Source organism: Homarus americanus, unplaced genomic scaffold (genome assembly GCF_018991925.1).
Source record: "Homarus americanus isolate GMGI-L3 unplaced genomic scaffold, GMGI_Hamer_2.0 scaffold24758, whole genome shotgun sequence".
Taxonomy (NCBI): domain Eukaryota; kingdom Metazoa; phylum Arthropoda; class Malacostraca; order Decapoda; family Nephropidae; genus Homarus; species Homarus americanus.
The window spans coordinates 543,236-556,677 of record NW_024712309.1 but is presented as its reverse complement, the minus strand read 5'-3'; the positions used below and the strand labels follow the sequence as shown (position 1 = coordinate 556,677).

The 13,442-nt window shown below is 38.4% G+C and overlaps 1 protein-coding gene across 2 annotated transcripts in view; it reads right to left on the bottom strand.

Annotated features, from left to right (window-relative positions):
* Positions 1-1,301: 1,301 nt before the first annotated feature.
* Positions 1,302-13,442, bottom strand: part of LOC121859967 (protein turtle homolog A-like) — a 227,591-nt gene continuing 215,450 nt past the window's right edge. For both annotated transcript variants that reach the window (XM_042356926.1, XM_042356937.1), the window contains exons 14-15: positions 9,925-10,239; positions 1,302-4,839 (exon numbers count right to left, since the gene is read on the bottom strand). In XM_042356926.1, the coding sequence (XP_042212860.1) occupies positions 4,088-4,839; positions 9,925-10,239 (1,067 nt within the window). In that variant the 3' untranslated portion in view covers positions 1,302-4,087. The remainder of the gene's footprint in view (positions 4,840-9,924; positions 10,240-13,442) is intronic.

Here is a 13,442-nt window from a genome sequence, read left to right as displayed (position 1 = left end):
CTACCGTAAAGAATCTTACTGAAATCCACGACTCAATGGAATTCCCTTGAGAGGCCTGGGAGTCTCTGTAAGAAATATCAGGCAGGTTTTAATGAGGTTTTTGATAGAAGATCCCAGATGAAGCCTCTCAAGGGCTTCTTAAAAATCTCGGAATGATTCTTTTTAGGATCTGAAAGACCTCAAGTGAGACCTTTGAGAATTATTTAAGAAGTATTGGAAGGCCTTTCAAAGTTCTTTCAAAAGCCCCGGGAAGGTCTCTGGAAACCCACGAGGAAAACGAAAATAAGTTCCCAAAGAGCCTCTAGAGGTTTCCTGGAAGTCTCCTGATAGACTCATCATACACTCCCGAAACGCTTGAAATAAAAATATAAAGATCCCAAAGAAGCCTGATAAGCCACTGCTGGGGTCTTAGCCCTGACTTAAGAGATAAACTTTCTCACTTCTCACTGGAACATGAAGCCAAACATTCTCATCATTTTCATTTTCTTATATCATTAAATTATGCTTTGAGTGAGACGTGTCAAACTTTACATGTAAAAGTAATCAAGGTGAAAGTAAAAAGATATTTGGAAATATCATGAAAACTGTGTGTGTGTGTGTGTGTGTGTGTGTGTGTGTGTGTGTGTGTGTTCTCACAGTTTTAAATGTTTTATGAAATTTGTTACGGGAATCAAAATGAATCATGCTACTAAAGGATGCAAGGACAAATTACTATTCAAGAAAGAAATACTGGCACTTGTTTTATGTGTATAATCCCTTGATAACTTGAGAGGAGAATGAAAGTAAAACATAAAAGATATACAAGGAATTAATAAGTTTAACAAAATCAACGAAGCAAAAATATATTTGTGCATTGTTTATAAACTGAGTTTTATTATTCTCATTTAACCCCCCCCCAAAAAAAACTATAAAAAAAGGATAATAATAATAATAATCAATAATTTCTAAAGAGTAAAACAAAAAAAGTTTTAATATGACAAAGAAAGTCCGACGTTACGTATAATAAACGAAGTAAAATATCAAGATGAACCAACATTCGTGGGCGGTGTGTTTATTTTAAAGCAGGGGTCACCAAACTACGGCCCGCGGGCCAGATCCGGCCCGCGACGTCAGTTCATCAGGCCCGCCGACGGTACTTGAATTTGCTTGATAAAACGTATGGAACACGAGACGTTGTGATACAATTTAAATTTAAATATTATGCGGCCCGCGCTCGTCATTCTTTCAGTTATCCGGCCCACTGTGAAAAAAGTTTGGTGACCCCTGTTTTAAAGGATGACTCTACACACTCTCCCTCTCCGTCCTCCTCTCTTACATAAGACCAGATTTAATCATGTGTACAGAAGGTTTGTACTGTGTTGATAATTACACGAAGGAGAGAAGCAGCTCATCATGCTTCAACCGCCAAATGATGCTGGACTAATATTTGGATTCTCATCTACACAGTTCCCCCCAAATCTATTGTTTCATATAAAATAATGAGAAACATTTAGGATTTTTTTTAATCTTAATTCATCTATAAGGTTGAAACATTAAGGTTATTCTGTCTGGTTACTTCACTTACTTTACCTAACGGAAGAGGAAGGAGACTCACCCTACACCTTCACAGCAACAGTCTTCACCACCACACATCAAGACGCTAAGAGTTACCTAGCGGCTTCTGTTCACACCTTAGTCAATAGACAACGAGAAATAATGAAGATAAAAGGAAAAGACGAGAAATATAAGGTTAAATGAGAATAATGAAAGACGTTTGGCTGCGATCCATCACACAGATTCCTTCCACCACACATGATATGTCTATTTTGTTAATAAAATTAGAAGAATATAGTGTTAATACCTACAGTGGGAACTTTGCTTTTGTTTTTAAAGAGAAGAATAAGGGTAACCCAGGACGTAGTTAAAGTTGTCTGGAGCAATAGGGACAGTCCACCGCCTATGCTCTTCTGGCCTGTCGTGGGACAGTGTAAAAAATATATCAAGTTATTACACGGCTTTTCATCTCTCACGCGTCTCTCCTTCTAGATCACCTCAAGGAACCTTTTCTTCCTCTGTGTTTGTGCAAAATAAATGTTGACACACCTCATAAACAACCATGAACAGCTACAGTTAGGATACAGAGCAAAGGATCAGTCTTCCAATCAAAGGTTTTCCTTCATAAAATTATGTAAGAAAATCTTATCAACACCCACAAATGGCTGAAGTTATCTTAAAAGAGAAAACCTCAAAATAATATATTTTTTCGTTTTTATAAACATTTTTTAAAAAACGCATATTGTTTGTTATATGAACGTCGCGCAAAGCAGAGAGTATATAGAAATATATCTAGTATACTTCATGTTTACTGTACAGTAACCTATATTATATGGGCCAGAGTCTTTCTTGCTGGCCGGAGGATAGCAAGCTTACATAAGCTGGGGATAGTAAGTAAGCGGCATCAAAAAGCTTTTTCTTCCTAGTTAGGTAAAAGTAGCAGCTGTTGAGATCCCAAGAGAGAGTTTCCTTTTGGAGACCTCCCGAAGAAAGTTAATAGGAGAAAGTACTCCCGAGAGAAAGATTGAAGTGCAGAAGATCTCTCAGTTAAGTTATATACCCAGAGAAAAAGTCCCAGAGACTACCATGAAAAAAATACTAGAAAAAATCCCCAGTTAAGATCTTCCAGAGACGATATTCCAGAAAATATCGTCAAAGAAGATCCCAGGAGATGTTTCCTCCAGACGAGAGTTACGTGGAGACATCCCAAAGAGAAGGTCCCAGGAGAATGTTCCCTAGGAGACCAAGATCCCCCTAGCAGCAGCAAGCTTAAGACTCTGGCTCATGATAATTAATATAAGATACAGAAGGAAGACATTAACGATCTTCAGGAGTAAATTTTGATTATAATCTTTTGAGTGATCTTGTTCTTTTCCTGTCCTCGTTGGGATCACATCTTGGCCCGAATGTCTGATTTTGAGTAAACAGGAAGCATTATTTCTGTTGCCTCTGTCCCTCTTTCACTGGATCGTTTTTTTTTTATTTGAATTTCCTTGGAGGTAATGTGGAATAATTTGGTGTTTTCTACCTTGTCGTGGTCTACTGCTGTTAACACATCGACTTGCGGACAAATTCTTCATATATTCTCCTATAAATTCACAATTTTTATCACAGTTATACACATTATACATAATACATTACCGTTATATATCATAAATGCTTTAGTCTATCATTTTTTTCATCCGTTAAAATTAAGGACTGGTGTGCGTTGATACATGAAAATGTATTTACGTCTAAATCATTACATATTACAATGTTATTATGCCATGTAAATAAACTCCTTGTGCTGGCTACCAGTTAACACACCTGGACTCCAAGGCTCTCATACCAGCCATGGCTAGACATACACATCCTTGAGACATGGAATCAGGGAACACATGTCTAGCCAGAGGGAGCCTAGTGTAGTAGTAGCAGTAGTAGTAGTAGTAGTAGTAGTAGTAGTAGTGATGAGTACATTGATGCCTACACACACTAGCACACAGGGAAGCGTGCGACCAACTTCTCTCTTATTTACAAAGTTATCATCAAGTAGCATGGCGCAGCAAGTGGAGTCAAGAGTTCATATACAAGTATCTTTTTCTGACAGAATATTCTGATGTTGTGTCTGTTGACAGACGCCATTCACACTGATTTACACACACATATAAACACACGCGACCACAAATGCGCAATGCAAAACAAACCCATTCAAATTTCAGTAGTAATATTTTTTTTTCGAAAATTCATGTACGTATATATATATATATATATATATATATATATATATATATATATATATATATATATATATATATATATATATATATATATATATATATATATATATATATATATATATATATATATTTATCCATTTTGCCCCCCGTCAACCCTGTTCTAAGCCAACATTGCTCTCTTACACACAAGATGTCAAAACACCATGTACTGACTTGTTTATCAGTGTTTCACGGGAACTGTTACTCCAGGTTAATAGTTTTTGTTCAAGAGGCAATAAATCGTCGTCACTAGAGTCCAGCCTCAACACAGAGTCCAGCCTCAACACAGCCTCGTCCCGTTACACAAAACTTTCGTCATTTGGTTCACCAGCCCGAGTCCGCACCACATATTTGGGGTTATTTTTCAGTTCTTCCAGCAAGTGATATTTGTCCTTTCCAGTTCGTGTAGCACCACCGTCACGATACGTGGTCTCCACCCCTCCTCCACTTCCCACATGATAGTGATCCACACCACCACCGCCTACTTGATGATATGTATCTTGTCCAATGTTAGCACCACCACCGCCACCACTGTGATAACTCTCCCCCAACACTCTCCCTCGACCTCCCCCAACACCACCACTACGATAACTTTCACCCAACACGCCACTCTCAACACCCAGATAGCTCTCACTGGAGATATTAACACTCCCACGATAGCTCTCGGGCGCAAGGTTACCGCTGGTGCTTCTACGATAGCCCCCACCAACACCACCTCCTAAGCCACCGCCTCTATACGAGTCGCTACGATAGTCCTCCAAGTCCCTGGGTCCCCTACCGTAGTTTCTGGGTAAGGTCTCGGAATAGCGAGAGTAGGGAGAGTAGGTCTCCTCCGGTAGGTGGACATTAGTGGTGGCGGTGAGGGATGTGTGTGCGTGGTGGGGGAGAGTGGTGGAAGAAGTGGTGGTGGGGTTCCTCTGAGGGCGAGGCAGAGTACAAGAAGAGGAAGATGGGAAGGTTGAGGGGAAAGAGGTCTTGCCCAGACTGTTGTAGTAACCCGCCGAGCCATTGGCCAGAGTCTGCGAGTCTGTGTGTCGCCCGAGTAATGCATCTGTTGGAGAAAACAGAAAAAAAGTGTGAATATATAACAAGCAAATGATGAGAAAACAAGAAATGCACTTGCAAGATAATGCAGCTATAACCAGAAAATACGAAACAAAACGAACTGTATAATAAGGAATAGATAAAAAGAAGCAAAAAAAATACTATTATAAGTAAATATGAGCAAAACTGATAACTAGCTGTTTTAGTCACTCAATTAAAATAAAAAATATGGTTGTGTGATGTCACGAGAAGCAAAATAGTAGTTTGTTGTTTTTTGTTTTGAAAAATTAAATGTTTGTCAGGTTTACAGACAACTTTAGAACTCTGGAAAAACGGTAAAAAGGGAATAAGAATAAAGAGACAGATCAAAGCAGCATCTTACCCTTGATTATTGTCTTGCTGGCAAATGGCGGAAAAAAAGAAGCATTAAAGAAAGGAAAAAGAAAATGATGCGAAGCTACCAGATAAAAATTAAGAAAAGATCTTAACGTGTGTGTTTGTGTGTGTGTGTGTCTGTGTGTGTTTGTGTGTGTGTGTGTGTGTGTGTGTAGCAGCAGTGTGTCAATCATTCAACCAGCATTAAGGATGATAACAGAATAAAAAAAAATACAATAAAAATGATGACAGAACATAATTAAATATCCTTTAAGGAAAAAATTCTATCAGGGAGTCAGTACTAAGGTTTACAAAGTAGAAAACTATCTATGATGGACGTCAGCGAGTCTTAAAAATTCACATAAAATAATGATGTTGTAGAGTAAACAATGTTCTTCACTCGTAAATACAACACGTCAACTACACTTAAATGAGTCATAGATGAACTAACTGCAACATAAATAGCATGCAAAGCCTTACATAATTATATCTATATTATTATTGCTATTTTTTGTTGTTGTTGTTGTTGGTGTGTCTTCCAGGATCACATGTTACTCTGGGTAGGCGAAGGACAGTGATAAGAAGGGGGGGGAAGCGGAGGGGAGGGGGTCGTCTCTTAATTCATGTTGTATACACACAGATACATGGACTTACTGTATATCTGCGCCCTATTAGCATACAATATATTTCTTGCACAACATCAGATTTCAATTCTTTCACGGGATCGTCAATTTCTTTTGCAGTAGATATCGTTTGTAGGTAAAACTTCGACCTAACTTGAACCAAATACTATTTAAAATTACTTTAGGTGTTTAAATTACGCCCATATTATCATTTTTGTACTGGAAATTTCTCCAGGGATTTCGTTCGGGGAATTTTTACCCGTGCAGCGTATGAATAACTTCTTACACGTGTTTCATATTAGTATAAGACTATAAGGCATGTTCTTCTCTACAACTTCGTAAAATTTTGAATGAAGTGAAATATACAAGCCCATCAGTACACTTCACATATAATCAAATCAGAAACTTTAGCGCCCACCAAAACATTATCAGCCCCTTCACAGCCTTCAGTAGAACGAGGCCTTAGACCACCTTCTACAGCAGGCAGGTCTTGGTGCGAGCCATTAAACTCAGGAACATAAGGCCCTCGACCAGCTCACACTGGATAGTGGGAACCGTCTGCAGCAGAGCCCATAAAACACAGCCTTTACCATGCAGCACTGCGGTTAGGTGACTGCTGCAACTAGGGGCTGGAGTGACGGAGGGTGTAGTGTGACGGTGGGTGCAGTGTGACGGTGGGTGTAGTGTGACGGTGGGTGCAGTGTGACGGAGGGTGTAGTGTGATAGTGGGTGTAGTGTGGCGGTGGGAGTAATGTGACGGAGAGTGTAGTGTGACGGTGGGTGTAGTGTGACGGTGGGAGTAGTGTGACGGTGGGGGTAGTTTGACGGTGGGAGTAGTGTGACGAAGGGTGTAGTGTGACGGTAGTGTGACGGAGGATGTAGTGTGACGGTGGGAGTAGTGTGATGGTGGGGGTAGTTTGACGGAGGGTGTAGTGTGACGGAGGATGTAGTGTGACGGAGGGTGTAGTGTGACGGTGGGAGTAGTTTCTATAGCATACACAGAAACTGCAGGTAACTCTAATACTTAATTAATTGTATAAAGAAGTCTTATAACATGATATTATGAAGATTTGCTACGTACGAGCGGTCAGAAATGTCCAAAAGAGAGAACTTTATAAATTGTATGGGTGTTAGATGAATGAAGTCTTGAAATTTGTCCCCGAATAATACAACCCAGCACTTTTTTTACACTTGCATTGTTGCCTTCAGTAATGTAATGAACCTGAACAGTGAATACAGGCCACCGCACACACACACACACACACTTCAATTTAATTTACCTTTATGAGAAAAAGGTTTCAAGGTCCACATATGAAGTTTTGTTAGCTTTATCAATTTCATGTCCATAACTTAATCCTATCCGTTAATACCTGGATTATCTGAAGAAGTTCGGGTAAAATGATGGATTATGATCTATAATTCTCAAATCTGATTTAGATCCTTAATTCTCAGTATTTAATATAATTCTAGTGTCGCAAAACCTTCACGTAATATATACCAGGATGACGTTGCATTGGGTATTGCTGGAACGAGTTTTATGAGTGAGATCAACACCTGAGCCGCTGGTGGCGTAAATGTCAAAGGTGAGGACAGGTGAGGCGGATGGCTAAAGCACCTCCCTGGTTAAGGTAAATATTTGTTTGTTTTGGATATTTGGCATTAACCTTCACTGTTCCTCAATTGACATTTCAAAATTTCAAACTCGAACAGAAAGACGAAAAACACAGAATAATTAATATTTTTATGTATGATTAATGTACTTGTTGTTTCGTTGTACTTATTCACGAAATTACAGGAAGTGTAGAACCAAAATAGAGCTGATTTACGCTATTTTATAAAAAAAATGTCAACAAATAAATACTTAAAGCATGAAATAATTAATTTCAATTGTAACATTATTTTTTTCAAAGGTGAATTAATTACTTCTATTTTGAGAGGCATAATTGCTACGTGATAAGCACATAAACAACTTACTATCACTGGACACACAGAACTCTACCCTTGAGGTGTAAGAGCAAAGAACACACTTAAATGTTTTATCAAGTTTTAATTATTTTCAAATGCCATACTATCCCGAGGAAATTAGACTTGGTAAAGCAGGAAGTTTATTTTTAATGTCAAAGTCATTTAACCGGATCAGTGTTAAGGTCGCTTCACTTCCTCAAAAACCAACGAGCCATTATTAAGAACTATTAGTTACATCTTAGTTTAATCAGCATATAAGCATTCCATTTCACGTCATAACGCTGTCATTGTGTCTGTCTGGCTATGTCAAAGACACAAAGAGTTCACGCTCACTGGAAACCTGGTAAAAAAAAGTCTCCTTATTAAAGACCGGATATCGGGGACAGGTTATGAGCACCTCTGATGGCTGTGATGAACTTGGAATCAAAGGAGAATAGATTAATTGGGTCAGGATCTAGTGCCCATTAGTAACGAAACGGCGTAAGTTCCCAGCATCCTTTTGAATAAACTCAAGATAAATGTTTCGTTCTTCTTCCTAATTTACCGTCAGTTTTCCTGCTAGAGAATTTTTCCTGCAAATGTAAATTAAGTAATATAGAGAAAGAAAAAAGTAACCAACACATTAACTGAGAATATGGTAACACATGTACATCCTATATACAGTTAATGTAGTTGTAATGCCTCGTATATACAGTACTGCTATACTAAATACACTGGAAGAGTACATAGAGGGATATAATAGAGGAAGAAATACTTGCTGGCAGTTTTGATATTTGTGTGTTAAGCTTTACGCTGTTTTATCATATCGTCTCGGACTATTTTTTCTTTTTTGTATTGATATTGTGTGTTTTTATTATTTTAATATTACTGAAAGAACAGTTGAGAATGATGGACTGAAATGTATGACAAAGTGTAAAGTATGACATATGGACATTTATGACGCAATGAAATAAATAACACACTATAATGTATGATATAATGAGATACACTACACACTGTAACACACTGAATTCTATGAAATACTGAAATGTATGACAAACAGAATGCATGACACACAACAAATGTATAACACTGAAATATATGATGACCGAGATGTATGACACTGATATGGCGAATCACTTTAGCGTATGACACATTGACTTGTATGATGTTCTGCAATGTATGACAAACTGAAATGTATGACACACTAACATGGATGAAACACTGAATCGAATGACACACTGAAAATGCATTCCGAGTTAAAATATTATGATGGACTAAAGATTAGAATGGATGGTGGTCAAGACGGATTGGTGACTATGACGGATTGGACCTTAAGATGACCGATTGGAGGTTATGACAGGTTGAATGTCACGATAGATTGAAGCTCATAAGAGGATTGTCATCCGAATAATTTAAAAGCTATGATAATTTGTATTTTACGGGAAGATAAAAATTACAACAGATTGGCTCACTGTAGGAGTAGGTGAAGGCAGACCCTGAAGATGAAGAAGTAGCCGTTCAGAATTCTTAATTTTCTATACAGTAAAGAAGACTCTTATTAATGAAGAATATCGCGGCAACAAATTAAAAACAAAAACCATACAAAATACTTTAAATATATTGGGATATCTATAATGATGGAGAAGCATGACTTGATAATGATTCAACAAAGATAATGAAGATGTGTGAAGGATTTTACTTAATATAGAGTTAATTCTTTATGCTAAACTTATTTCAAGTTTAGGATACGTAATGGAGGCTTATTAAGTTGCTAGCAGCTCACCCCCTCGCCCTATGATGATGGGAATTAGTCCTTGACGATAAGACATTGCTGTACACACACACAGAAACACACACACAACACACACATATTATTTTCTTTGTATTCAACGGGGCGGAGTCAGGCCAAACTAGTTCAGAAAATGAGTTTCTTATAATCCAAAAATAACAAGGTTGTAACAATAACACCTTTTGTTACGTGTGTTCAATACAATCGTTTATAGAGTCATTCATAACACCCATTAGCACAAATCTTCTCTCTATTCACTTTTCACTCTGGACAAAACATCAGCTCAATGATGATGAACCAGTGATTTCCATACTTCCCGTTTTGGTCATGACAAAATTCTAGGTTAATGAAGACGAACCTTTTGTGGAAGTGACGTCAACGGATACATCCCCTAACCCGATCCTGTCCTTAGTCCCGTTTTCTATCACTACCACTTTCTTCTTTGGCTTCGCTTTCTTTGGTTCAACTTCTTCTTTTCCAGGGCGGTCTTGTGTGCTGTGGTCTGGCGGTGGGTCGGTGGCTTGGCTGGTGACGGCTGTGGAGGCTGTCGAGGAGGAGTAGTTCTTCCTCCAGCGAGTGACGAAGACGAGGATGAGGATCAGGCTAAGGAAGACGCCTACGATGCTGAGGAATATGATGATGAGAGGCGAGTACAGTAGCGATTTGTTTTCACCTGAGGAAGAGAAGAAACACCAATTAAGGAACAGAAATGATGGACCTTTACACCTGTAAGTTATACTCTGTTAAAAAGAAATTAAACATTAAAAACAGAAGGACAAGGTTATAATTTGTACACTTACTACTACTACTACTACTACTACTACTAATACAAATAATAATTACGAGAGAGAGAGAGAGAGAGAGAGAGAGAGAGAGAGAGAGAGAGAGAGAGAGAGAAGGGGGGGTGGTATTTTGGTTGCCAGTTGTGTCATATGAATACCAGGCAATTGTGTTCATCGTTGTCAGTTTGGGTGTAATTGATCAATTAATTCCCTGACATATGAGTCACAGTTATGCGGTAATAAGTGTAAGTTGAGTTCACTTCAACGATTGTTATTCAGTAAGTGTCGTGACTGGAGGCAGTTCGCCCTGGATCATCTCGTAAATTTACTGTGAGTCTTGTACATAAATTTACCGTGATGGCAAGAGCCGTCGAAGGTAATTATGTGTTGACAAATATCCAGCAAAACCATTATGTTTGGACCATTGTCTCTATACCGTACCGTAATTTGTGTATGTGTGTGTGTCTCTTGTGTGTTTGTGTACTTAATAACTCACATAGAAGTTACATATATATAACCGTATACGAATACACTCATACAAAGACATTCCTACACATACACACCAGAGATAAACACATACATACATACATACATACATGCATACAGTAACAACAAAGTATCGCAAATTCTCAAGATTGAAATGTAAAGATATGAAACGAATCAGCATGAAAAACCAATTATAACTTCTGATCATGATTATACAAAATTGGTATTAGATTTTGGAAAAATTATAAAACTAAATATAATATGAATGTAATAAGTCACATCAAAATGTTTTCACTTCTTTACATATTACCATCAACAATACAGACTTCAGTGTAGACCACATTACGCTGTCATCAACACCAACCCAAAATGTCAACAACAAAATGAACCAATCCGTGTTTAAAACAACGTTCAATTATTGCATTTAGTTTATCGCATTAATGCCTTAACAATCACACCTGTTATTCTGGATCACAGCATAAAGCATGAATAGCGTATAGTGGTTAAATGCTAATATCTTAAACATTCTTATTTCGTTTGGTAAATAATTCATAGTCTTGTTAGTGCACTCCGTCTATCCCCATGGTGTGGTAGTCAGGTGTTGTATGATTTGTCTTGTGCAATGTTAGAGTTCAGTGCTGACGTCATACCTCTCAACATCAGCACATAATGTTATTAACGAAGTATAATGATGTAAACAATACTATAATGACTATCAGGTGTCCTTTCATATGGATCATTCTAAAGAGCATTTTGTTTCACGAGTATAATTATTCCTTCCTTAATATATAAAAACAATGAAGTCCTAGAAGTATAAGCTGATTTAACCTGGGATTAACACCATCGGATAATTATGCCACATTATAAAAAGATATACATCAGCTATATATATATATATCCCTACCATGACATATTAACTATAATTAATAATATAATTTTAATTAGTTGGAACGTAAATAGAGTTTTATGATATATAATACTTTCATATAGTTCCCATTAATGTAAAATTCTGAATAAAATTACCCAAACAGTAAGATTAGTCACAGTTACTCATACAACCTACATTATCATCTTAGTTAAACGTTGACTCAGAACCATAAGATACTGACTCAAATTTAATTAGAGATTGACTTTAATAGTCACTAAAGTGTGTGTTTGTGTGTGTGTGTGTGTGTGTGTGTGTGTGTGTGTGTGTGTGTGTGTGTGTGTGTGTGTGTGTGTTTCAGTTTCGTAGCCACATTCCCCACCCTCATCCCTCCCGTCACACTTCCCATCTTCGTCATCCTCACCCGTCACACTCCACCCCCTCCTCCTCACCATCACCCGTCACACTCCTCGCTCTCTTCACCCTCACCCGTTCACACTCCTCATCCTCCTCATCCTCACCCGTCACACTTCCCATCTTCCTCACCCTCATCCGTCACACTCTACCCACTCCTCCTTACCCTCACCCGTCACACTCCTCGCTCTCTTCACCCTCACCCGTTCACACTCCTCATCCTCACCCGTCACACTTCCCATCTTCCTCACCCTCATCCGTCACACTCTACCCCCTCCTCCTTACCCTCACCCGTCACACTCCTCGCTCTCTTCACCCTCACCCGTCACACTCCACGTGTCTCATCAGAGTACCAACATCCAGTCTTAACTTGTAGTGTAAACTTGAAGCTTGCTGTCCTAACTGGCGACACAGCTGGGTACAGGCAAGGTGAAATATGGCACCCATTACACGTGCCAGGTGCCATTATATAGCCGATGGTGGCACAGGGCCATCTTGTACCTGCTGGGAATTGGGCCAGCCTCACCCATTTACTGTACCTATTTAATGTTAGTAACGAGTTATTAAGACCCATTTACTCCAGCCTGTGAGTGGTAGTTCTGACTCTTGCGTGTGGTGGTGGTGTGTAGGCGGTGGTGAAGGTGGTAGTTATGTGTATGTGGTAGATGTGTATAAATAGTTCTTGACAATACATGATAATCGCAGTGCCTTTTCTCTACGTCTCTATTTAAGATATGATAAAATAACGAAAACGACCATACAAGTACTTTAGTATAAGTAAGAATATAATGAATCATGTAAAAAGTGTTCTCAGTATCTCTTCCCCTAGTTGTTATCAGTCTTATCGCTCCCTGTTGCTAAGCAGAGGAGATAAGGAGAGGAGACTTTGTGAAGGGTGACAAGATAAAAAGTTATGAGATGCAGGAAACTACAGTGACCTCAGTAATGACTCGAGGCCAACCTGCTGTGTTGACCTTGGATAAATTACTTATTTCTTCTTACTTATGAAAATAATAAGAAACAGAGAGAAGGTAAATATATAAATTAATACTGATAATTCACACAACAGTAAGAAGCAAAACAGGAGAACAAGAAATAAAGAAGTAAAAGCGGAGGAAGACATCTGGTGGCCGCTGACAACTTTGCTGATAAACAATGGTGACGTCATCGATTTCCAATAACTCGATAGTCTTCTTCCAGGGTTTTAAATTTACTGAATATGAAAGTTTCTTGTTTCCTCTCTCTTTTTTCCCGTTAATGGATGGCTGCCTTGTGTTCTCTTAATGGTGGCGTTTTTGTTCGCCTGTGGTAAGGAAGTTGTGTTGATGT